The following is a 25,941-nucleotide window of genomic DNA, read 5'->3' as shown; positions in this document are numbered from 1 at the left end:
GAAAAGGTAGAAGAGCGCTGAATGCTGGGAAGCATCGGGCCCCTTGGCGCTCTGGTTCCGCTGGATCAGTTCTGCCTGTGGGCCAGGTCCGGCGCTCATGCTGGGCCGACGTCTGAGTAATAAACCAGGACAAACGCTTTCAGACAAGTCATCTCCAACTCCTCAAATGCACTTGCAGTTCGTGCAGATGTTTGAGGGGAGGGCAGATCTGGGTCAGTACCGAAGAGCAAAATTAGTGGACCTGTTGGTCAGACGTGCTTTAACCCAAAATCCCACAGGTTAAATGAGTTCCTGTGGTGGCTTCACCACTGAACGGAACAGTTTACAGTCGTTCCTACCTCAGTTTGGACCATTATTCCCCAGAACATCTTCTAGTTCTGTAGACACGACAGAGCAGATATATTTATCCCCTGATTTAACTGCCCCCCCATAAATAGCAGTAATAATGAGAATGCTGGGATGCCCCAATATTAATATATTACAAATATGATTAAGTGTGCTATAACATTACACTGGGACCGTTCGGGGGTTCTATGGGGGCAGCAGGGTGGTTCCGTACCCCCTCACAGCCAGTAGTTTCCCAGTTTACCCCCCCGGGGCGCTGGGCCATACTGGCTGGACTGGGTCGGTGTGAAGATGTCCCGGTGATAGACGGCGTTTGCCCTTCTGCCCCTCGACGGGTTTGAAGAGACAGAATTCTAATTGTTCTTTTGTAACTAACTCACCTGGAATCAATCGTTGATATTTGGCATTGATTATTTCACAGTTTTTAAGTTTACTATGGGGAAATATCACTTTTGGATTTAATAATAATAATAACACAAAATAAGGAAAATGTAACTTCTTAATAAATTTGTGTCTGGGAAAGTGATTTATTCATGAATCTGAATTAAAGAGGAAAGTTTAGCAGAACATTATTTTACCTACTTTCTACTTCAACAAATCCTCACATTACATCATTTAAACCCTTTTAATGTAGATTGGCTCATCTGTTATTCTGGGTTCTTTTTGACTACTTTTTCTGAATTTTGAAATAAATGTAGAGTAGTTTGAACTAGAAACTAATTTAAATTGGCCAGTGATGTATTTAAACCCCTGAATATTACAAATGTGAGCTATGGACATTCAAGTTGTCCAAAACTGAAGGGAGCAAACTGGGAAAATTACGGTCAGGAGGGTTAAAAATGGACCTAAATTCTAAAACTTTAAATTGTCCTTTTTAAAGCGCCGTCACAGCACATTTTACTCACCGACAGCAAAAAGTCAAGTAGTTTTAGTTTGTAAAACAGGATTTAATTTAAATGCGTCAGACGTGCGCGTGGTGCCCAGTGACGTTCAACGCTTTGGCGGTCTGTCTTTGAAAAGCTCCGCGAGCGCGTCAAACCCAGCGAGGAGAGCCGGGACCCGGTCCGAGGAGTCCGGGATCCAGTCCGAGGAGAGCCGGGACCCGGTCCGAGGAGAGCCGGGACCCAGTCCGAGGAGAGCCGGGACCCAGTCCGGCTTTTCTGCCCCGGCTGGCTCCTCGGGTTCGGGTCGAAATGACAGATGATCAGAAGGTTCTGGCCTTGTCTCAAGGCCAAACGTTACAGCGACCCGTTTGTGGCTAACTACGCTAATCCCGCCGTGAATCGATCTCGGAATCGAACTTTCGGTGTGTGCGGTAGTGGGGACGCTCACCTCGGGGATCCGCAGCGGTCATCGGTCATGGGCCCGGTCGCTCAGGACCGAGTCGGGTTTTGGACCCAGGTGAAACGCGCGGCTGATTTTGGACCCCTCAGTTCCGAGGTGAATTTAATAAACAGATCTAAATAATAGCCTCTTGTTTTGGTCGTTTGTGCGTAATGGGCACCGTTCCGAGAATAAATATAAACGGATTTGCTTAAAACTGACTTTATTACTCTTAAATGTCCCTCCGAGGACATTGTGTTATACAGTTTGCTTATATTTGTGCGTAAGTACAGGTAGACTCAACGTGGTTGCTCCGCAGGTCAGTCTGGACCAAAGAACACCTGAATCACATCATCTAATCAGGGTTTCAAGTCTGTTCCATGGGTGCAGAGCAGGAGGCTTCAAGGGATCGTCTGGAGGTTCCGAAAGCTTCAGGTGAATACACGCTCCCAAATCCCGTTCGTTATATGGCTTCACCCTCCCGTTCTACACCAAAATACATGTTTAAGGACTTTATAATCTGTAACACCACCTAGAAATGCAACGTCTGTGTGACTCGGTGATGGATGTCACAGACGGTTCTGCTACTTGTGCGTATGTGAGCTGTCACAGGGAATGTTTGACCTGTCGAAATGTGGCAAAAGTCAACGTGAAATGATGCAAAGTGTTGCTTGTTTAAGAAAAGAGCAGCTAGCAAGGGTTTTCTCTGCGTAACTCCCAGTCCAACAAGGCTTTCTGCCACCACCTTTAGCTCCGTCCCATATCTAAAGGCTTGTTCTTTCAGTGGTGGGTTCCAAGAGAGTCACTCCTCCTCCATCCCTTCTCAGTGAGGTTTGGGGACGTGTCCATCCACATAGAAGTTCCTGGTGACTTTAGGCAGGGTGAGCTCAATCCCCTCGAGCTCTCGCGTGAGGATGATCTGGCAACCCAACCGGGAATTCTCCTGAAGCATGGGCGCCATGTCCAGCATGTCATCCTCCCTGGAACACAAAACACATCCGTCCACTTTGCTCAAAGTCGAATGGGTGAGGGAGACGTAAGCTGGGCTCGGCTACCTTTCATCGGGTTCCGGCAGTTTGCCCAGATGAGCAGCGCTCACGTAGACGTGACACGTTGAGCAGGCCAACGAGGCCTCGCAGGCTCCTGGACGAGACAGGAACGGAACTAAAGCTCAAACACAGTCTTCAAGTCCCTTTAGAGTTATTTCAGAAAGGTAATGGTCACCTTCCAGCTCGATCCCGTGTTTGTGAGCCAGATAAAGGACATTATCTCCAACTTTGGCCTTGACTGGAATCCTCTGGCCAGACCGATCTACGTACACAACATTCACCCTAAACAGCATTCAGATGAAAGCATGGGTTGGATGTTGATCTTGTAGAAAGAACGCTGTAAAAACTTAAATGGTTGAACAAGTTACGTTACATTATACAGTATAAAAACCAGTGTTCCTCCCATCAGAACTAGCAGGGACTCGCAGTTCCCCTGTTTAACATTCAACATTACTCATGCATTAAAACTTACACGTCCTCTTGCTCATCCGGACGGCAGCTCCCCTCTTCCTCGTGATGAAGACCTTTATCATGAGCACACAGAGGAAAACTATGAATTTCTGCTCCGACGTTAGCATCTTCTCCAGTATTTCACTTGTTGCATAAAGTTTCATCAGGCATTGGGTCAAGTTACGCAAGTCTTCCTATTCTAATATTGCATAATTCTTTTCCCATCAAATCTTTCTTCCATTAATGAAATCAACAAGTTTTAAGTAGAATGGAAGTAAAATCGTCGTACTGCAAACAGATTTACGAGAAACGTCAGTCTCAGAAACATGCTAAAGAGGTTAGCGCCGCTCACCTATACTCGTTTGCAAATGACGGTTTGTCGTCTGGAAGCTCATAAATGGAGTAGTTTTTGGAAAACTCGCTTTAGGGCTATCATAGTGTTTTAATTTCCTCCACGGACACGTTGTACAATCCGGTATAAGGCGAGAAACTCTGAAAGTCAACCCCATACTGCACCGCAATGCAGCGGAGGCCGCCATCTTCCTGTTTTGATCACATGACAAAAACCGTCCAATAGGAAAAAAACATAAAGGAAACGCGTATTGACTGTTACGCACACCATTGCCTGCAGAGGGCGCTATTACGCCACTAACGACTCAAAGCTTTGTTTAAAAAGAAGTGCAACTTAAAAAAGCATTCAAGTGTAACATCTAAATACCGAAACACAAAATACGAAAGCATTCAAGATTCCTAATTCCGTTTGTTAAATCTTGTCTGTCCTATTTTTCCAAAAACCGGATGATTCCTGTTGAGACATAAGCTCAGAGATAAATCTGATGCGAGTTGGCAGCAGAAAACAGAAGGCAGTGGTGTGTGAAGAAGTGATGTTATGACTAAAGACAGGTGGACACAGGTATCCTGTTTTTCCCTGCATGCTTTCCTGTCCTTGACATCTGTCACCAGATGTTATCCTAAATAAATGAGCCATTAAACGTAGTCACTTTATGGGGCAATAAAGCCCAAGACAGGAGAGCATTTGGCTGATGTTATTTACTGGCATTATTGGCTGTGCAATAAGTAATGAGCTCATTCAATGAGAAAGCACTCTAATAGTGTGTTTTTTCCGCTCATCTTTCCTTAATTGACTGATAAGACCTGTGGGAAAACAGCCCTAAGAGCAAGTGTGTAAAATCTACTGACGTACCATCTGACGGAAGGAAGAGATTCCTTCTGTAGTTATGAAATGTCAACGCTTCACTCGGGTTGGTTTGTTCTTTTAAAGCAAGTCAACTCTACATTATCTTTTATGTATCTGATCTCTCTCTCTCTCTCTCTCTCTCTCTCTCTCTCTCTCTCTCTCTCTCTCTGCCTCCAAGTTTACAAATGTCAAATGCAAAGTCTGCATTCTAGACTTCAACTGCACACACACACACACACACACACACACACACACACACACACACCACACACACACACACAACACACACACACACACGCACACACACACAAACATGAAATTCCCCTTGGGTGAGGGTCCAGCACAACCAAACTGCATATATTTCCCAGCAGTTATTTTTGGAAAGTAAACTCATTTTTCCCAGTGGTAGTATCCATCCATCCATCATCCATCCATCCATCATCCATCCACCCTCCATCCATCCATCCATCCATCCATCCATCCATCCATCCATCATCCATCCATCATCCATCCATCCATCCATCCATCCATCATCCATCATCCATCATCCATCATCCATCCATCCATCATCCATCCATCCATCCCTCCCTCCATCATCCATCCACCCCTCCCTCCCTCCTTCCCTCCATCATCCATCCCTCCCTCCCTCCATCATCCATCCATCCTCCATCATCCATCCCTCCATCATCCATCCATCCCTCCATCATCCCTCCCTCCCTCCCTCCATCATCCATCCATCCCTCCCTCCATCATCCCTCTCTCCCTCCCTCCCTCCCTCCATCCATCCATCCCTCCCTCCACCATCCCTCCCTCCCTCCTCCATCCATCCCTCCATCATCCTCCCTCCCTCCCTCCCTCCATCATCCCTCCTCCCTCCCTCCCTCCCCCCTCCTCCATCCCTCCTCCATCCCTCCCTCCCTCCCTCCCTCCCTCCATCATCCCTCCCTCCTCCCTCCCTCCATCCATCCCTCCCTCCATCCCTCCCTCCCTCCCTCCCTCCCTCCTCCATCCCTCCCTCCCTCATCCATCCCTCCCTCCCTCCCTCCCTCCCTCCCTCCCTCCCTCCTCCCTCCCTCCCTCCCTCCCTCCCTCCTCCCTCCCTCCATCCCTCCCTCCCTCCCTCCCTCCCTCCCTCCCTCCCTCATCCCTCCCTCCCTCATCCATCCCTCCCTCCTCCTCCCTCCCTCCCTCCCTCCATCCCTCCCTCCCTCCCTCCCTCCCTCCCTCCTCCTCCCTCCCTCCCTCCCTCTCCTCCCTCCCTCCTCCCCTCCCTCCCTCCTCCCTCCCTCCCTCCCTCCCTCCCTCCATCCTCCCTCCCTCCCTCCCTCCCTCCCTCCCTCCTCCCTCCCTCCTCCTCCTCCCTCCCTCCCTCCCTCCCTCCATCTTCCATCCATCCACTTTAGGGAATTGGCCCAGTCTCCCTATGTGGCCGTCAGCCCCCTTAAATGTTTGCTGTCCTGACAGTAGCAGAGTTTGAATATATCAGGGAACACTCTGACCTTGGCCACAGAGCAGCAAATATTTACACTCTAAATCTAATGAGATAATAACTTTATCTGGATCCGGGGACACTCGTACAGACTTTACACCAGGCTGAGGAGTGTGTGGTGACACCAGGATACGTCTGTAATCATGTTTACTGTCTAGAAACCATCATCCGTGGGCTGGTGTCTCTGACTAACTGCAGTTATGCAAATGAACACTATGCAAATATTGTCACACACACGTACACACACGTACACACACGTACACACACACACACTTCGGAGACCAACAAATTAGAAACAGGTTTTTCAAAAAGCGACCCTACGCCCTTTCGTGCTTCCTGTGTGTGGGAATACTTGTTTGCTAGCCAGACAAAAGGGAAACTCACCATCAGCGTGAGCATATTGGCAGCCTGGGAAACGGCACATGGAAACAGTTTCTTATTCAAACTGCCGATTTTTATGCCTCTGAGAGATTTCTGAGTCACAGGAACAGTTCAGGAGCCTCGTTTGGGCTAAAAGTCGTGTCGGGTTGTTTAAAATTAATGACCTTTTTCACACGGGGCTATAAAAGTTGTAAAGCGGCCAGCTGTGATGGTGTTTGTTGTAGCTGAAGATCTGGATTTGGTTAGTCTGCTTTCTGAGTGACTCCCGGCTGTGATAGACCGTCTGTGACTGTTGACCTTTGCTACGAGCAGAAGACAGAGGTCAAAGACTCGAGAGGTCACTGTGGGGCAGCCAATCATGTCAACAAACCCAGACACACTGAGGAAATCAGAGGTCTGCTTCTATTTTTGGAGCTTTTTTTGTGCCCAAATTTAGTTAAAGGCTTTTGCCATCTGGTTAAGACCCAAACCGAGATGCACCTAAAATGGTGACGTATGGTTGGTTTATACAAAAGTTCACCAGCAGCCGGATACACAGATCAGGAGATGATGGAAAGCGACGCTCCACCAGTGGATCAGTACAGTACCTTCCCTGAATGAACTGGAGCCCTTTCTTACATTAAAGGTTCAGCTCTTTTTACTGCTTCCTTTTTTAACAACAGCTCTGTCATTTCCTTTTAAAACCGCCATCTTTGTCCTCATGGAAACATTCTGGGGCAGGCCAAACCGCCGGTGAGCGGAACCACCTCAGCGGCTGCCTCAGCAAATCGAAGGTAGAGTAAGACAAAGCTTTGATTCCATCTGTGTGCATGCAGGCGTGCATGCGTGCACGTGGGCATGCGTGCATGTGTGCATGCGTCTCTGCACTGGTACCAAACACCGGCTGCAGGAGACGGGCTGAGTCTGACATAAAAACATGCCCCAGATCTTCTCTCCTGCTTCCTGCTCACTGACTCCTGTGTGCTCTCAATTAATTATTCGCCCACAACTGTAATTAACCAGACCTGGCCCCCGTTCCGACCCCCCAGGGACGCCGAGGTGTTAACTCCAACACAAACAAGGCCCTGTTTGGCTCCACATGATGGACTGTAGCTTGGCTACACCTATAAACTGATGTTATTTCAACACCGTATATCAGTCTAAGTGATCCAAGTGTCAGTGCCACTGGTGGTGGCTTCTTTCTCTCTTTGGGGTCAAAGGCCAACATCAATTCAAAGATAATCCAGTTAAATCCCACTAAGTGAGTGGAAGAGCTGCCTACTCTTAATTACGTTGTATCCATTAGTGCCCAAATGCTTTGTCATGAACACAATTATGTCCACGAATGAGAACAGCCAAACAAATGTGTGCCATTTGCTCTGAGATCATCTTTGATCTGGAATTCTTTGATGACAGCCACACGTGCAGTCCTGCCTGCATCTGACATGGTGGCGGAGGATTTGAGAGGTTCCTCCCAGCGAACCTCCATCCCTCTGCAGGACAAAAACAAAACAAGCAGAGCCGCTATCTTAATGAAATGGACCGACATGGAGCAGCCAGTCTAAACAGCCTTATCAGTGCTTTTTGCAGGCTGAGACGGCGGAGAGCCGACACAATGCTTATTTTGTGTCTCCAAATGCCTTTTCCATTTAGTCTACGTGCTGTTTACTGCTTGACTGGAATGGTTTCATATTCCTTGTCTGTATATTATTTTTATTTATTCCCATCAAAATGCTTTTAAGCTCATATTTGTACAGGAAGAGACATTTAAGATATATTTATTAGACATCAGCTAACTCACCTATAGCCTCCTGTGATATATAATATCCTGTGTGTTTTCTTTGACGCGTTACGTGCATTAATGTGCATCTTCAGGCTTGAAGATGCAACACTAAAGTCAAAGTTGTCTGTGGTTGTGCAGAAGCATGACTAAATCATGAGCAACTGTCAGAGGTGGATATCATTACCAAAGCGTAGCTGCACATCCTTATGTGGGCTCTGGGGTGTCGGGTGCAGGCGTTTGCATGGCGGGCGCAGACGGCCGTGCACCTGGCTCACCGTGCAGAGCTTATCGTGGCGCCCGGCACTTATCTAACAGCTCTGGATTAAACACCCGACCGAACGCTGTTATGTGACAACAGGCGTCTTCTTCTCCCGTCTGAGCCTTTTATCAAGCGTGGATAAGAGACAGCCAATCAGAATTCAGTCTTTGTCACCTCAACGTTAGCCGACGCCGACACGGGCGAGGTTCCTTCGGTTGGGTCAAAAAGGACAAAATTCTCAGACGGACGAAAAGCTAAAATTACCCGAAAAGTGGTGAAAAGATGGTGAATTATTAGTTATGGATGAAGACTCAAGAATCAAATTAAAACCACATCCGACATCTTCATGAGGGTTGTTTGTCATGTGACACGATGTAGAATTATTTACCTCCCCCTCTAGTAGCTTGATGTGGCCGAAAGCATCTCAACTAGAAAAGGAAACACTCAAAATACACACACACACACACACACCACACACACACACACACACACACACAGTAAGTTCTTATGGTGAAATAGCCCAAACTGACTCTTTATCTTTTTCCTCCACCGTTATATCCTTTCCCTTTCACACCCCTGCCCCCCCCATGCACGCACGCACACACACACACACACACTTGCACAGCTGAATGATTTGGGGCCGTTGTTAGTGGAGCGGCTGTTGCCACCTTATCCTCAGGACGGCGTATCAGCGCTTCTCAGCGGCTCCTGTCACCGTTCTGTAAATTATTGGTCAGGAGTTTCCTGCCAGAGAGCACACACACACACACACACACACACACACACACACACACACACACACACACACACACCACAGCTGCTGTCAGACCCAGCAAGTGTTCGTTGAGTCACCTCCACCTTGCTCTTCAGCCCCTTCTGGTGCCCGTGGAGGTGGAACACGCCGCGTCGGGCTAAAGCCAGACACCGCCTGAGGTCATGTGACGTGTCGCTGCAGACGCGGCTGCGCTCATCAGCCAAGATCAGTCGTTTGCATTCCAAGACGTGAGCACGCCCGCGCAGAAAAGGTGGGGGAGGAGCCCCCGAACCTCCCGCAGCCCATAAAACACAACCTTTAGTCGACACTTGCGTCATCTTTTCCTCTGGAGCTGATGGCAACAGCTGGCTGCAGTTAGACCAAAATAAATCAGACGACATGAAAGATGAACAATTTGGGCTTCGTAGTTCCGTGAAAATTCCCAGAGCAGGAAGAAATTACAGAGTGATTTTTCCCTAAACCTTTACCTCATTAGCGTAGAGCGACTCCAGCCAGGCCGAGTCTACAGATCTGACACTTCTCGTCTCCTCATTTTACCACCGTGCCCTTGTTTTCTGGACGCTTCCATTTCCAGCTTCCCCACATAACACTTTCCTTTTTCCTCCCCACTTTTCCAGTGTTGCAGCACTGAATATTATCAGTGTGAACCAAATAAATGTACCGAAATCAATGAAATAAAAGTGACGTCTTGAGCAATAAAAATGACGCTCGGATGAGGAAAATGGGTTTTTATTAGAGGAAACTGAAAAAAGAACACATCATTTATTATTGTTTCTGTAAATGACTGATTTCTCGCTCCTTTATAGATGTGTCTTCTGTGTCTATTGCTATAACAGCAGGTTATATTAGGAAAGCCTGAATTCCCGTGCACATGAACACACCGCGTTATAGTTTAAGCTAATATTCTGCAGCACGTCACCCAGATTCACCGTCCCCGATGAATGAGGGAGGATTCACGTGTAGGCAGCGGAGGTATTTGGCCCACTGTTCTGGATCTTTTTTTGGAAGAGGGCCACTCCGGACCCCCCCCCCCCCCCCCTCCTGACCTGTGCTGTGCTGTGGATGCCATGTTGTCACATGTCAGATGGGGCCCGTCACTCAGGCTCAGCTGCACTTTGAAGAGATGCAGGCAGATGTTTTCTCAAAGCTCCAATTTTCCTGAAGCTTTTTTGGCTGATGTCAGAATTTTTTTTCCCTCCCTCACAGAAAATAAATAGTTCTGGTTTGGGCGGCCTCCACCCCAGAGACCGGCGTTGCCATCTGTGTACAACATGTAAACAAGCTTGATGAGGAGTGGTAATAAGAGGCATGAACACAGAAGCAGACAGGCAGCGGGATCGCAGGATCCTGTTTAAGGGACCCTGTGAGCTCGCGTGGCTGCGACGAGAAACGCTCCCAACTGGGATCTGGCGCTGAATTTCTTCGGAATTCCAAATGATTCAGAAACCGCCGATTGGGAGGATGTGCCATTTCCACGGAATCCACTCCCACATGACTCGATCACTTCCACCGTGCCAAAAAATGACTCTCGGGCTCCTCTCGACTCCCTCTCGCCCTGCGCTTCATTAGCGGAGGGCGGCCGCCGCTGCGGTGTGACCTGACAGGAACGAGCTGCAGCGTCTCCATCTTCTTTTCGTCTCGTCCCCTCGTGTCCCACGTAGATGAATGGAGCGTGGTGGTCTTGCCCACCTCCCCCAGACCCATATTTAGAAGCGTGTAAACCAGGGACGCTGACTACATGACAGCGCCGTTCATCACTCTTATCACCCAGAGCTTGTTCAGGCCTTCCTCAGTGACATCCACTGGGCTCCGTCTTCCCTCCCACACACACAGACGGCTCATAAAATCCTGCCCGTGTGCGTCCTCGTCACCCTCAAAGTAAGGCTTCCTCCGTGTCTAGCCCGACAGGGTTCCCCCAACATATAAATCTCTCTGCGTTAGTGTTTGTTTGCATCCAGATGTTCATAAGAGAAGCCTGGAGTAGAATGGTGTCTGCTCCTGTCTGCTTTTACTGCTTCCTCCTGCCTGTTTCTTGCTTCTTTTGGCATCTGACTCGCATATTCCCAACAGTGTGGTTGTTTTATGTGGATCTGGTAAGTGTTTGTATTCTGTCGAATCCACCTTTTTAATGCCCTTCTACTGTTATTTTCATTTGGAAAATCCCAATCTTGTTGCATTCCCACTGGGAAAATGCATTTAAATGGACACAAACCCTCTTTATTTAAAATCAGATGCTTGTTATTTTCTAGGAACTTCAAGTGATTATTCAAGTTTTTGGTCTCTTTTTGCTATTTTTGTCCCGACCCTTAAACAACCTAACAACCTATGTTTGACGACACAGAAGAAGAAGAAGTTCCAAATCGTTCTGGATCAATAATATAAAGTTTATTTAAAATTTCCTGTAAAAGGAAACGGTAAATGAGCAAGAGCTGGGCTATCAGCCCTAATGTCCTGGCAAGTGTGAATGTTTTGGAATGTGTTCAGTTCAGCGGGTTCTGTGTGTGTGAGGTAAATCAGTCCGTTCGCAGGCAAAAAGCAGGACCGGCTCAGCCGCACGCCCACCCTCCCCCGACCGACTCGCCCTTCAGACGCTTTACTCACATTCTATATATTGGAACTTCCTGTGCAGGATAACGTTCCCTCATTGTTTCTGTCTGACATACTTTGGCAAGAGCGCCAATGAAAAAAGGGAAAAAGAAATCGAAGCGGCCCGGCCAGAGAAAGAACGGAATGGGGGGAAAATGGCGAGAGGAAGAAAGAGACAGAGTGGGCCTCAATATTTGTGAGGCTTTGCCAACCCCCAAACCCATGAAGAATGAGAGCAGAGGGAAAAAGCCAGGACGGGTTTGGGCGGAGGAGGGTGGGAGTGGAGGAGATTATGGATACACGCAATCTTTAATAAAAAACGAGGGCCTTGGGTTTTTGTGGTTAGTGGTGATGGCTCCAGTTGTCTAGGACGACTGAACAACACGGCTTGTTTATTCGGGCCAGTTAGACCTGTTGTTCCATCGCTGAGGTCATCACAGCACGATAGGGCAGCTTATGATGTACTGTAAGCAGTGATCCAGGGGGTTCATTCAGTTTTGGGTCTGAGAACATTGAAAGAACCTCTCGTGTTCTTCGTTTATTACGATAGGGTCCATCAGACACTGGTGGTGACAGACCTCAGCTATAAATCAACAGCTCGTTCAAATTCCAGGACCGTGTTCAGAACTCAAGCCCAGAAACCAGCATCTCATTAGTTCAGCATCAGGCTGAGTGGGGTCACGCAGACACACTCGCTCCAGGGAAGACCAGCATCTGAGGATGGTCCCGTTGGGATGGACCTGATGGAGGACCGTTAGTACAGCAGTGAAACGGTTGTCAAGGGTGACTAGAACCCTCGGTCTTGAAACGAGGGGCCAGTCCTGTGTCTCGCAGCTTTGCTAATCAGTCACTCGATGTTAGCTTCTTTTTATCCCATTTGTTTACAGTAAGAAAACAAAGCCGAAGGTTTTTTTTTATCCACAAATAGAGGATTTTTTGTCTCATTGAGAAATTAAGGGCTAACTAAAATGCTAAGAAAGCACAGCTCTTCCTTTGTTCCACTTCTGATTGGACCCCAATTGCAATCTGTCATCAAACTGCACGTTTTCCTGCGAGCAAACAGATGTGTGCCACATTAGCACTGTTAAGTACATAAACCACACCCGGACGGCATCGTTTAAAGACAACCAGATGCCAGTTCTCCCAATTATCTTCTCCTTACGCTGTGATGTGGCACGACTCATGTTGGGGCTGAAGATCTGCTAGAAATTTTTAGATTTACAGTTGCGTTGGCTGCAGCTGTAGTTAGCTGCAGAGCCCGGAGCCACATGAACCAACACCACAAGAGAAGACGACCGGTGTGAAGAAAGACCAGAACTGGAGACCAGCTCGGAAAATACCGCATGGCCTGGAACCGGGGAACCCTCCACATTGGTTCACTCCAGACCATTGTAGTATCTGGGCAGACTGTCAGATGGTGAAAAATATATGTTCCAGTCCACACACACACACACATTTATTGTATAGGCCCATACTGTATTTATCCAGCCACAACAATTTCACCAAAAATGGTTTCTTCTAACTTCTACACAAGATATACATGATAAATGCTGGGACTCCCCCTTAGCTTTAGATTTACATCTTCAGAAAAAAACAAAAAGCGGTCTCACACACACACACACACACACACACAATGCAACAACTAATTATGCTTCTCATAGCCTGTAATTTCATGTATGATGTATGTTGCTTCTCTTTTCCGGTCCCATCCCCCCCCATCCTCCTCTACCCAGCGGGCCAGCAGGAGGCCCCCCAATGGCTCCTATCGGTGCTCACGGCTTCCTGTTATAACTGAGCTTTTCCTGCCACCCTTGTTCGCTCGAAGGTCAAACTTTGTTTTTTGTAAATCACTAAAGGAAAATCTTGACTCGACAGCCATGAATGAATCAAAAATAGCTGGATTTTGAAAAAGCTGATACCGTTTTTTTATTTATCTTATGGACTCTGGACTTATTATCTTATGAATGAATTAAACAGCACAGATATAAATGCAAATCCTGCGCTGTTGGCTTCTCTTCTGGTGTTTAACAAGGAGCTCACATCTCCGTGCTGCATCCTTTAGATGCTTGTTTAGTTGGAGAACAAAGCTCAGACAACAAGTTTTACAGTGTTTACTAGACCATAATGTACAATAAATATGTTATTTTAATCAAAACACATACAGTATGTGCTCCTTATTTAAATGTTAGGTTACGCTTATGATGTCGACCATCCCATTTTTTGGCATCACAATCAGGAATTACTTGATGGCTTTAGTGCGAATCTGTTGGCAACCTTGGCCTCAAATCATTGTTTCTTTTTAGGCCCGAGGCCAGTAAAACCCAAACAATTTGATTAGACCACATGGGTGAGCGGCAGCCCATAGAAACATGATGTGAGGGAGGGAGGGAGGGAGGGAGGGATTTGCTTAAATGTCTCTTATCCAGGGGAACAGTTAAAAACGTCACACTTGCTTAGGAAAATAAGTTCAACTGTCCAGACACTGATCAAACCTTCTGCTGCGAGGGGTCGCCACAGGCTATTCCTAGTCAACCTAATATTGAAGTTTGTTGGGACATTGGGGGGGGGCCCTCAAACCCTCGTCTCTGCGAGGCGGCTGTGCTGCTCCTGCCTCTGCACCACCGTGCTGCACTGCATGTAAATATTGTTAGCTCGTTTCTCGTTTCGATATCCTGCGAGAAACCTCATGACCACGCCAATTTTTACCACCAAACGCTGTTGAGTTGCCACTTGGAGCCACAGCCCGTGTAGTTTCCTGGAACAGTGAGAATCGCAGCTTCATAAGTGTTACCATTTACCGAGTCGTGATGCAGAGAAGCTTTCTGGTAAACAAGCCGCGCTACAAGTGTCATTAACCCACAAGGGACCTTATCATCCATCTCTGGTGATGCTGAACTACCTCTTCTCATGCTTGGTTTCTATCCCACCAAGAACATTTGGTGTTATTCACTCTGGCGGGCGGCTCCAACGTGTCAGCGTGTTGTGAGATCCAGCTCGAACAGCTGCTATGGACCCAATTAGGCCTTTGATTCTACACGCATTCTGCTTTAGTCCCGTAAACGGACGGCAATGACACCATTAGGAGCCGAAGCTGAGTGAAAACGAATGAATGGATGGATGGATGTGCTGGGAAAAGAAACAGATGTTTGAAGGACGGACGGATGATGGATAAGAATGCGATAAATGTAAAGAATGAAAACAAGTTCTCAGCCATTAAGAGCTGTGGGTCAAAGCTGCTCCAGGGGTCTTCTGGTGGAGACCATGATGCTCTCTCTGGCCTGGAGCCACATCTCACACACACACACACACACACACACACACACACACACATAGAAAAAACATACCTAAAGACAGATTCACATGCTCTTAAGTCGGCCAAAAGTATCAGCGAAAACCTTTTCACCTCTCAATTTCCTGTATGTCGCTCCGTTAGGGGCTATCGGAAAAGTCACATCTGCCGTCCAGCACTTGAGGAAAATTAAAACAAACACAGGGTCCAAGTTAGAAAAATATGCAAACACGGCAGCGAGATGTAATCTTCGGTGTTCGCTTAATCCCTCCTGCGTCAGTTGTGTTGTGTGAGAGAGAGAGAGAAGGCAATGGGCCATTCTGGATCAAGAACCTACCAGGTATGGAGGTTTGAGGGTGTCCTTAACTCTTTTTTTTTACATTATCTGACCACCAGATGTTTCCATGGCGTTTTCTCACTTCTTTGGTTGTCTGTTCCAAACATTGTTCAACACAAGTCGGCATGAAATGGTGACCAGCTGTTGTAGTCGATGTCCTGCAGAGGATCCAAAGACCTCTGAAGCAGAACTGGTCAAGGGAAAATAGGAGAAAAGGTTTACTGGTGGCAAAGATGACGAAAAAAAGATTAGGTGGCAAAAAAAAAATGGCCGGAGTGGGCAAGCACAAAGCAGAACGTTCTCACGTTTGAGAACCAGAACCAGGAAATCCCAGGAAAAAAAAATGAGAGGGAATGAAAGAACCGGAGAGGGTGAGAACAGAAGTGCAAACTGCACAGCAAACAAACAGCCCCCGCTCCGCTGTGGTGGGAAAACACCCCCCCAGCACGTCCAGCTGGCCGTGCACATATTCAGCATTGCCATAACGCTGTATTCCTTCAGCGTGATGAACAACAGCCCACTTCCTCCTTCCATCCCCCTCTTCTGGGTCTCTCTGCCCAATCAGGCAGCTGTGGGGTTTTTAGCGCTTTGCCGCCGTCGTCGTTGTTGTTGAGGCAACTCAAATGTCACTCAGCCTCTGAGGTCAGGGGCCCCCGGCTCCACCGCACGAGCTGGTGTCTGCAGCCGTTGCAGAATGAAGCGAAAAGCAGGTTCGATCATAGTAATGCAATGAATAGAAGGAGTGAATCAGAGCCAAACTGACACCCTGAGACCATTTACATATTCTTCAGGGATTTTGTTTCTGAGCTGTCTAATCTGATTCAGCCCTTTGCTTTATTGACTTGTAGATTTTTGGACTTAGGGGTTTTTTTTTTATGTTGCTGTTAAAGGAAAGCGAGTTCTCGAATGTAAAAGCCAGATGAGAGGCTGATGGAGGATGGAGGAAGGAGGAAAAGACATTGGATGACAGCAGAAGCTTTTGTTCACTAGCCTAAACAAACTTGAAAAGAATGGTGCCATTTCTCTTCTGACACGGCATATTTCTGGCCCTCCACCAAGAAAGGCACTTTATATGTTTTCCTTAAAGCTCTTTAATGTGCCAGACAGCAGAAAGTGGAGGGATGGCCATTTCCTGATAAACTGGAATGAGGTTGTGGTTTTCCTCTCCTCAGTATCCCTGTACTCCCTTGTCTTCCCTTCCTTCGGATTGCCCTCGATGTCCTCCCTTCTATAGAAGGAGAAAGGCCTTAACTGGCAAATCCCAGTGGGAATGTCAGAGACACCTCTGGAAGCGTTTCCAGCGCCTCCTCTTGCTGGGCCACCACATCTGCTTGGCCTGATCCTGTCAAGGAAGACGTTAAAAACGGAGACTGTGGCGCTAGTTAACAGGGAAATGGGTCGTATAGCTGCTAGCAAAGACACTGGTTGCTTGTCAGCCAGCCTCAGCAGCTACACGGTGCCATTAGGAGGCCCACTGGGACTCGTTTGGGAACAGCACGGTGCCCAGTCGCTCATTGAATTCTGTTTCCGTAAACAGAGAGGCCCATCAGTCAGTGAGAAAACCAAAATACCCTCCCTCTTGAAAAGTGCCCAAACAAAACACCAAAATAAGGCATGGGCCCGAAATTCCCCCTGACCCCCTGACCCCCTGATCCCTGAGGTCCACGGCGCTGATTGGTTCTGACGCACAACTACGCAGACGCAACAACAACACGGACAGTTTTATTCTACTTCCTCTAATATTAAAGGAATATTCACAGGTGTTGCAAACGGCTCATCCCCCTGTGACCCAGCGGATCTGGACTACAGCTACTCCGTGGCCACCATGACCGGTACGAGTCTGTCCGACGTTTGATGGGATTGAGGAGAAATCCCGTGATCCCCCGGCAGCGCTGTCTGTGCTCACGTCCGGCTGCTGAGCTGGCACCTGTGATTGTAACTGGACATTCCTCTCAAACAAAGCAACTGGATCCTTTGGATCTGCTTTTGCTGTAGCAGTCAAATGTGTCCACAGTGGGAAGGAAAAGCTGTTAACACGACCGGGGAGGTCCAAACCTGGGCAGATTTCATTGTTCCGTCTTTGGTTCGGAGTAAAATGTCTCACAATATAAATAAATAAACACAGGACATTTATTTTGAAGGGCTAGTCTATAAACCTCGCAAGTCTAGTGGTCACAAAATGGGTTTGAGGAATTCAAATCATACAAAACTTTCCTTTCAAGACAGTCAGACGGTGGCTACTAGGAAGCAAAACAGATTCTTCCACGTTATTTCCAGTCAAGAGGTTTGAGCTGATGAGAAAACGTTAACAAGTGTCGATGTTGTTCGGGGCTTTTTGTGAAACATTGGTGCAGCATCTCCCAGTCTGTACAGTAGATCTGTTCCTCTCCATCTCACCTTCGCTATCCTCCTCCTCACCCAAGACCTCAGCAAGGTTTTCTCCTGTTAAAAGAGAGTCTTCAGTTAGGGTTTGGCTCTGGGATTCCATCATTTGCCAATAGACTTTTTGTTTTATTACAAATCTGCCTGAAAAGTGTCTGACTGGGAATTTTGTGACTCTGGAGATGGTTTCAGTCCCCTCCGGCCATTTGTTAGATCTATTTTTGACCCTCTAAACAGTGAGGGCAAAGAAAGGGGTTGCAAGAAAACTGAGGAGTCAAATATGGCTGTGGAAGAATTTACCCCCCCCCCCCACCCGAGAGTGCACATGAACGTGTCTGCACACGTTCGTATGCGGGTCGATGCGATAATCCCGCTGCTGCCGTCTCCAGGCAACGAGGGGAAACCTGCAATTCACATTTGCAAGACTTTTCAAATAAAAGTAAAAATGTGCTGGCTTCCCTTTGACTTTTGGCCGGGGAGTAAATTGGCCGTGGGGGCCAGCTGGTTTGTGTCCCTGCACGTTCTGCTGACGCTCACGACGTCCCAGTTGTCACACGGGCTCTAAACGTGCGCTGCTGCGCACTAAAACAGGCCCCAGCTGCTGGGGCGTCTGTGACCTGACAGCTAATGACTTCCAATGGAATAAGCAGCTTGGAGATGTGGTTTCTGGAGGAGGGGAGCTGGTAGTGCTGGGGGTGGGGGGGGGGGGGGGGGGGTTATGGTGAGGATGTTATGATGGCATATAGATATGGAGGCTCCACATCCAGGGAACACATTAAATTCCCGCCTTCGGATCTCAGAGTCACACGTAATTGATTGCAGGGACATCAGAGTGCTGATGGGGGGGTTGTTATAATCTAATAGTCAATATAACAAGAGGCTCTTTGTCACCACTGTTTTGCTTCATCTGCCGTCATCCGTCAGAATTAAAAGCTCAGAGCGGAGCTGAAATCTGCGCCGCTGCTCTGATGGAACGTCGGGATTGTAAATCTGAACACGCCACTCTGACGGAGGGCGCAGACAAAATGGTTTATGCGTAACGGGCTAAGTTGTAGCTGCGCTAACAGCATAGCTCAGCTGTAGCAGACGTGTTTCAGTGTTGCCACCTCTCATTCCTGCCTGCTTTTAGAGCGTCGATTCACTGATCTGTTCATGTTTGCTTTGCTTTCAAAGAGGTGGGGGGGCAATCGTTCAAGGGTTTTTCTGCGGGTAAAATCTTGGAGCGGAACAGGCGACGATAATAGAAATTCTAACACGGAAGATTTAAAATAATTAACTTCAGAGATGGAGGAACAAACATTTCACGCTTGTAGAAAAAATTCTAAAAATGCAAAAAAGCAACCAAATGTGCAGATCTGGCAATGATTTACATTCTTACCCCCCCTCCTTAAAAACGCCAGCAAGATAGAATTTCACTGAGCCAAAGAGAAACAGAGCAGGGATCGGTCGTCTCTATTGGGATCTGCTGTGATCTGTCTTTATCCACCCATCTCCTGTGATCACCATCAAGGATCTGGAGGGATCCAACAAGGGCCCAATTATGTTTGTGATAATATCTGCAAACGTGAATGGTACGAGGATGTCGTCCCAAGATTGACCTTCATTCTTCCTTTCTTACTTACTCACTTACTTACTTACTTACTACTTACTCACTTAATCACTTACTCTCTTACTCTCTTACTTTCTTTCTTTCTTTAGGTAACGCCGGTGCCATTGTATGTTAATTTAGGCGTCACAGCTGTAGACGTGATATCCTGAAGGCTGGACCAGACGGTCGGACCCCTGTGGAGCCCAGAAAAGTGTCGGTACCTCAGAGGAAGCGCACCGATCTGGCCTGCATTAGCTTGCCAGTGCTGTAGTGAACACATCCAGCCTGTGACCACAGTCGAACAGAACAGCTTCAGCACGGAGACGCAGCCAAGCCAAGAGAAATAGATCCCTCACAGAGCCCCCGCTGACCTGAAACTCCCGCAGCAGAGGTTGGAAACCTCTGGATGAAAACTGCAGATGGGTTCAGGCTGCTGCTCGTAGCGCAACACACACACACACAGGAAAAAAAGAAGTGGCACACAATGAATCGCACACATCCACGATTATCACTTCTTTGTCCGAGGTGCTATCGGCTGTTATCACTGTAATTACAGCAATAGAAGGTCATTTCCTGTGAGAGAGGAGCTTAATTGTGATGAGTCACTGGTGGTTGCTGCAGCCCCCACCCACAACATTATCTGTTGTCAGAGGAAGGCCGTCTTTTCCCCTTTCTTTTCCCCTCGACTGTTTCTCTGAACTCCTTCAGCTTATCCCTCCATCTGAGCACATTAGAGCCCACAGTCACTTCAAAAGACCAGCGAGGCCCATAAATCGCCCCGCGGTGGCCCCGGAGCTGCGGAAAGTCCGACGGAAGAGTTAAACAAACAATAGCTGGGCGAGTGGCTTGAGCCATATTGGGTCACTAAGAAGGATCTCGTGAGCCAATCAAGCAGTTGGACGCTAGAAGGTAAATATCACGCTTGGGTGAGAGTGGAGGGAAACAGAGAGAGGGACCGAGACGCTGAGTCTCTGCTGAGTGATGGAGAGAAGCAACAAAGAGATCAACTGCAAACACCCAGGAATGTTTTCTTATCATCAGACAGCTGGTCTGCCTGCTCTGATTCTGGGGACTTATCAGTGGATTAGTCCCGAGGACTGAGTGGTGATCGTTTGCAGGAGGGGCAGCAGAGATAGCCTGAGAAAGACCTCAGTCTGAACCATTTAAGTCCAGATGAATAGGGGAGCGGGGACCTTGGCAGACAAAGGCCATCGAGGCCTGTGGATGTTCAAGCCCAACGCATCAAAGTCATCTGCGCTTCCTGAAACATCAAAGCATCCAGCTGTTAGAGTATCTGGCAGGATTTGAAGCCGGGCAATAAAGTCTGGAGTCATTTTCCATTTGATTCTAGAGATCTGCTGATCAAGTGGGGCCGAAACTCACCGTCACAAATGAGGAGAATAACTGTGTAGGTGGTCCTGGCAGCCACGCCCCCTACAGGCTGGGGCGCTTTAACCTGCTGAGGCTCACGTCAGTGCACCTTCGCCTCGCTTGTATCGTCATCAAACATCAGGACAGATGCGATGGAACACAGGCGGATGGAAAGATACTCTAGGATGATCAAGAAGAGTTGAAGAAGGCGGATGGATTCTCCTCCCCTTAATAATGTCCCAATAGGGCTCCCATCCTGCACACAGGTGAATCACGTCCCAGTCACTCACACACAAACTTCCCACAAACCTGATGCAATTAATATCATTAAATTCTGGTGCCGTCACTAGGTTATTCACACGCACGGTTCAGACAGTAATTATGTGGATATAATGACAGTGAAACGACACTCAGCATTTCCGTGTCCGTCTGGCTCTGGTTCTGTAGTTAATGTCAGCTGAATAACAGGAATAAAAAAACAGCTAACATACAGAAAATCAAGTTTTGCCAGTTCTCGCAACACAAGAAATAATAAATTGGACTTTTGTCTGCGTTGAAATTCCGTCCAGGTCGGTGTTAGCAGAACTCTCCTGATATACAAGCGACAGCCTGTGTTTTACCACGTATTCCGAGGAGCAGTGCCTGACTTTCTGGTTCTAAATATCACGGCTTATTAACCCGAGGATTTCATTTAAGTCCCTGGAATCTCCTTTGTGATCGGGATCATGTTAGCCAGGCTAATTCTTTGCATGCTGGTACAGCACAATACCATCCATGAGTAAAACCGTAGCAACCTTCTCCTTTTCCCTTGTGAGTTCATGGAGGATTAGGCTGGTTTTTCCAAGAAAGCCGAACAATAGGTTGGCTTCAGTCTGACCTTCTGATTCCCTAACTTGTGTCAATAAACGTCTTTGTTAGCGACCACAGTAAGACACAGGTTTACAAAAAGGAGCCAGGGGCCACTTGAAGGAGTAATCCTACAGCAAACAGGTTTAGTTGGAAGCAACCTCTGTGTGAAACGGAGCATAACGTATCTGAGCCGGAGCCGGATAGAGAGCAGGATTTTCAGGATAGTCACAAAATGGTGGCGAAGCACTTCGAGTTCCTCCAATCAGCAAACGTTTAGGATGGGTGAATAGAGAGGCGAAGCAGGAACTCGCACCACATCCATTCCTACTTGAAAATTCCCCCTTTTTTAAAAAAACAAAACAAAACAATGAAGTTATTCTCATTTTCCCGCTGGCCTCCCTCCTCTTTGTTTTGTCTTTCTGCTGCTGCGCCTGCAGGGGAGGCAGGTGAGTGGCCGCAGCATGTCCAAGCATGCAGATGTCTGAGCGAGAAACCCTGGGAAGAGAGATGCCTTCAGACCCTGGGAACCTTTTCACTCTCTGCAAAGGTGAGCTGGAACAGGGATTCGTCAGAGTCATTAGTCAAATTTCTTCAGCAAGTGGAGAAACACAGTGAGAACCATGTGAAACTGACCTGAGTACAATCCATCAAAATGGCAGTTTTAGTGCTGTATTGTACCTTTAAACAAAGAAATGTCTGTTTTGAGGTATGAACAACTAAAATAAACTTAGATTTATGTCTTATTGTAACTGTAGCTGAAGGTTTAAATCCTCCAACTGTTGCTTCCTGTTTAACAGCTAGCGACAATACGGGCTTGGGAAATATGGACCTCATTAAAGTACAGGAGCAATTAATACAGTTGGTTGTTTATCTGATATTTACTGAGCACAGCACTGAGTCAGGATATCCTGTGGACATCAGTCATGCGATTCAAACTTTCAAACCAGGAGATTATTGGTCTGTAATCAGATCAAAGCGATGGTATCGATGGTCCTAATGCCATGATTGCTGCTGCAGCTCCTCATTATCTGTCAATCTCCAAGAACAGAAGGCAGGGAGACAGAGAGAAAGACGGGGGGAGAGAGACACCGAGACACAGAGAGAGAGAGTGGTTAGGGCCAGCCCCCTTTTTCAGCCGTTGCATGTTTCAACTGGGCTCTCCTTTCATTCGCTCCTCTGCTTTGTCACACCAGTCCTGAGTCACTGGCCTCTCTTGTCTGGATTTCTTGGTCACTGAGAGTCCGATGAAGTTCTGGATAAAGTCTTCACATTCTGAGGTAATTTCTTTTTCACCTCAACAGGTCATAGACGATGACCTCACTGACTGAACTGGTTGTGTGTAACGCCACAGCATCGGTGTTGGAGAAATGCACGTTTGTTTAGAATATTTGCAGTGCAACGTCTGTAAATTCAGTGTGACAATATCAACCTTTGCCATTTGACTTCGTTTGGAATGTTTTGGAATATAAACAACTGTCTGTGCATGGATTTCTATGCTCCTTAAATCGGAGGAAGTCATAATTTATGATCTCGATCACCTCCAATCGTGGTTGTTTGTCTAAAACCAGGATCCGGGTTCTGCTCTTACTCTAAAGACGTTAACGGGTGATTCCAAATCCAGCTGTGGCTCCAGGCGCTCACACGTTGTAGTGCCGGCCCAGTTTCTTGGCAGAGGTCCGACTGGGTACAGATCATTTGTTAACTGTTAACATATGACTTAAGAATCCAGGGTAACGTTCCCTCAGCCTCAGTCCCACCTGACTGGTTTCTACATTATGGTGAAATAATTGGACCACAACATTCAAAGAATGCCTGAGTATAATGTCTGAATCCCACAAACCTCGGAATGTTGCTTAATGCATGTGCACGAGTGCAGCATACGTCCCTTTACTGTGGAAAGCAGCCCCGTGTGTGCACATGTTGTGTTGTTATTTCCTGGTCACCTCGCTGTGACGGGCGGATGGAGGATAAACACGATGGGAAAGAGGGGACGTTTCAACACCGATCCCTTCACAGCCAATCAACACAGCTTGCTTTTGTGTTCTTTAATGCAGTGCTGCCTTGCTCTCCGGTTTGCATCGTGCTCACCACTGTAATCCTCCTCTTGTGTGTCTGCAGTGGCTGGAAGCTTGAGGGACAGCTCACAGAAGAGCACCACCTTCTGGTTGAACGGGAAACCTTCGGGATTACCTTTGTTTTATTTCTGCTTCTCTCTGTCCCGGTTACTGACGGAATCCACGCAGTTTTACGTGGTTTTGTGTTTTACTCCCGACATCATGTGGAAGGAAATGACTTCGTAGTCAGCGGCTGCCAGCAGAACCAAAGAAGATCATCCCCAAGCATGGAGGCTTCAACGTCCACCTCTGTGCCCACGTTCCTGCCCTCGCCCACTCCTTCCTCTCCTGGATACCGGCACTTCTTTCAGGAGTACCAGGCTATTTCTGTCCTCGTGGAGCATTACAACTACACTGGCAAGCTGAAGGACCGGTACCGTGAAGGGCTCAAGCCCGAGGGCATCGCCTTCTTGGTGGTCTGTCTGCTCATTGTGCTTGAGAACGCTGTGGTTCTTGTGGCCATCTGGAGGAACAAGAAGTTCCATTTGCCCATGTATTACCTGTTGGGAAACCTCACTCTGTCCGACCTACTGGCTGGGATTACATACATGGCCAACATCATCATGTCCGGACCCAATACCTTGAAACTGACCCCGCTGCTCTGGTTCCTCAGGGAGGGGGGAGTCTTCATCACTCTGGCCGCCTCTGTGATTAGTCTGCTGGCCATCGCGATCGAGAGGCACGTTACTATGGTGACCATGAGGCCATACCACGGAGCCAAGCGTGGCCGGATGGTGGCGCTGATAGGCGCGAGCTGGGCCCTGGCGGGATTTTTGGGGGTTCTTCCGATCTTGGGGTGGAACTGCATCCACAGCCTGGACCAGTGCTCGACGGTGCTGCCGCTTTATGCCAAAAGCTACATCCTGTTCTGCGTCACCGTGTTCAGCGCCGTGCTCCTCGCCATCGTGGTCCTCTACGTCAGAGTCTTCCGCATCGTGCGCATCAACACGCAGCGCCAGCGGCTGGGCCTCTCGGGCAGCCTCAGGAAGGGTTTAGCGCGCAAGTCGCAGAAGTACATCGCCCTGCTCAAGACGGTCACCATCGTGCTGGGAGTCTTCATCGCCTGCTGGTTGCCCCTCTTCCTCCTCCTCCTCCTGGATTTTTTCTGCCCCACCCGCATCTGGCTGCTCTACAAGGCCGATTACTTCCTGGGAGTCGCCATGGTCAACTCGCTGCTGAACCCCATCATCTACACTCTGACCAGCAAGGACATGAGGCGAGCTATCCTGCGGCTGCTCTGTCGGCCATGTTTGATGACCAAAGACGGCCAGGTGAAGAAGATCGGGATGCCCTTCCTGGAGTGCAGCTTCAGTAAAACAGAGCTGCCGTCGCAGAAGCTGGAGGGCGGAGTGGAGACCACCGTCTCCTCGGGCAACGGTATCACCACCCCATCTCCTATTAAAGCCCTTTATCCAAAGCTGTTCAAGTCGTGAGCGACTAGCTAAACTGACTGAGTCCCGTTCTCAGCGACGAGCAGAGGCCACGTCGCACACCTTCTGTTCCGAATGGAACGTTTGGGGTGCGCGTGGCGACGCTCCGACCACAGCCAGAAGCAGAACTATTAGGGGAGGAACCAGGGGAAAATGCCATTTTGAACAGAGACAGTGTGCGGTTTCAACACTCTGCCCACATAAAAGAATCAAACTGTGAGATGAGCAAAAAATGATGCCATAACGAGGCCACTCAAATGTGAACAAGACTGCTGAGGAGTGCCCGCCAGCAACTCAACTAGTTTGCACTATTTTTTTTTTCTCAAATCAAAGAAGGAGGTGTGATGTCAGACATCCACGATGTTCGTTCCAGGAGCCGCCTGAAACATCTGCAAACGCCTGAATTTGGCCGGTGCCGAAGCCCGAGCTCGGCTCGTCGCGTGTCCGCAGGCGTGAAGCAGCAAGAGCCGCGCGAGGCCGCACAGGAAAGACGGAGGTGGTTGAGAAACTTCGAAGCGTGTCGCTGCGGTGGCGAGAGGGGCAGGTGGCATCAAACTCCCCCGCAGTCTTTGAAACGCCGCAGCAAACCGGGCGCGGAAATTTGTTGCGGCGTGCGTTTCGTAATAGCTGTCGGGCGTCTGCGAGAATAGCGCCGTGGGAAAAATTAGACTTGAATAAATAAGCTACTTGTTTTATAAAGAGAAACAAAGCATTATAACCACCATAACGCAACGATGCCAGTGACGATTGCATTAAAGGTAACGTTTGTCACTTTAAAGTAATAAACATGTAGCTTCAATTTGTTAATCACCTGTAAGTAAGTAATCGTCCTCCTGCTGCTGCGCGATGTTTATGGGCAAGGCAGCAGTTGTCAACTGAAATATGTCCAGAGTAGTTATTACATTACTGTGTAGTTATTACATTACGGTGTAGTTATTACATTACGGTGTAGTTATTACATTAC

At 48.0% G+C, this 25,941-nt stretch overlaps 2 protein-coding genes and 1 long non-coding RNA gene across 4 annotated transcripts; 1 reads left to right on the top strand and 2 right to left on the bottom strand.

Moving 5' to 3' along the window:
• Nucleotides 1-1,874: 1,874 nt before the first annotated feature.
• Nucleotides 1,875-3,808, bottom strand: fdx2 (ferredoxin 2). Its single transcript, XM_057036447.1, has 5 exons — nucleotides 3,520-3,808; nucleotides 3,190-3,241; nucleotides 2,893-2,999; nucleotides 2,724-2,811; nucleotides 1,875-2,648 (listed from the first exon to the last, which is right to left on the bottom strand). The coding sequence occupies exons 1-5, from the start codon at nucleotides 3,704-3,706 to the stop codon at nucleotides 2,492-2,494; spliced, it is 591 nt and encodes a 196-aa protein (XP_056892427.1). The 5' UTR covers nucleotides 3,707-3,808; the 3' UTR covers nucleotides 1,875-2,491.
• Nucleotides 3,809-6,808: 3,000 nt separating this feature from the next.
• On the top strand, nucleotides 6,809-25,686 carry s1pr5b (sphingosine-1-phosphate receptor 5b). 2 transcript variants are annotated; one of them, XM_057035003.1, is made up of 6 exons: nucleotides 6,810-7,008; nucleotides 10,693-10,909; nucleotides 19,324-20,850; nucleotides 21,871-21,980; nucleotides 22,627-22,710; nucleotides 23,552-25,686. In XM_057035003.1, exon 6 carries the CDS (start codon nucleotides 23,775-23,777, stop codon nucleotides 24,978-24,980), a length of 1,206 nt encoding a protein of 401 aa, XP_056890983.1. In that variant the 5' UTR covers nucleotides 6,810-7,008; nucleotides 10,693-10,909; nucleotides 19,324-20,850; nucleotides 21,871-21,980; nucleotides 22,627-22,710; nucleotides 23,552-23,774; the 3' UTR covers nucleotides 24,981-25,686. The 2 variants fall into 2 exon arrangements, with proteins under 2 accessions (XP_056890984.1, XP_056890983.1); XM_057035004.1 differs by lacking the exon at nucleotides 22,627-22,710 and having other exon boundaries at nucleotides 6,809-7,008; nucleotides 19,324-21,980.
• Nucleotides 13,770-15,684, bottom strand: LOC130526994 (uncharacterized). Its single transcript, XR_008950911.1, has 2 exons — nucleotides 15,244-15,684; nucleotides 13,770-15,084 (listed from the first exon to the last, which is right to left on the bottom strand). It is a non-coding gene; the product is annotated as an uncharacterized LOC130526994 (long non-coding RNA).
• Nucleotides 25,687-25,941: the final 255 nt, after the last annotated feature.

The sequence above is a fragment of the Takifugu flavidus genome, chromosome 6 (genome assembly GCF_003711565.1).
Source record: "Takifugu flavidus isolate HTHZ2018 chromosome 6, ASM371156v2, whole genome shotgun sequence".
Lineage (NCBI taxonomy): Eukaryota > Metazoa > Chordata > Actinopteri > Tetraodontiformes > Tetraodontidae > Takifugu > Takifugu flavidus.
Note: the sequence above shows the minus strand (reverse complement) of the source record. Positions and strands in the feature narration are given on the sequence as shown.

What these genes read in the sequence shown, in the direction of transcription:
- s1pr5b (XM_057035004.1), top strand. Translation starts at nt 23,775, where the DNA reads ATGGAGGCTTCAACGTCCACCTCTGTGCCCACGTTCCTGCCCTCGCCC.
- fdx2 (XM_057036447.1), bottom strand. Translation starts at nt 3,706, where the DNA reads ATGGCGGCCTCCGCTGCATTGCGGTGCAGTATGGGGTTGACTTTCAGA. An exon ending in ACACGGGATCGAGCTGGAAG is followed by an intron (nt 2,812 to 2,892) that starts GTGACCATTACC and finishes TGTCTCGTCCAG; the next exon opens with GAGCCTGCGAGGCCTCGTTG. An exon ending in CTGCCGGAACCCGATGAAAG is followed by an intron (nt 2,649 to 2,723) that starts GTAGCCGAGCCC and finishes TTTGTGTTCCAG; the next exon opens with GGAGGATGACATGCTGGACA.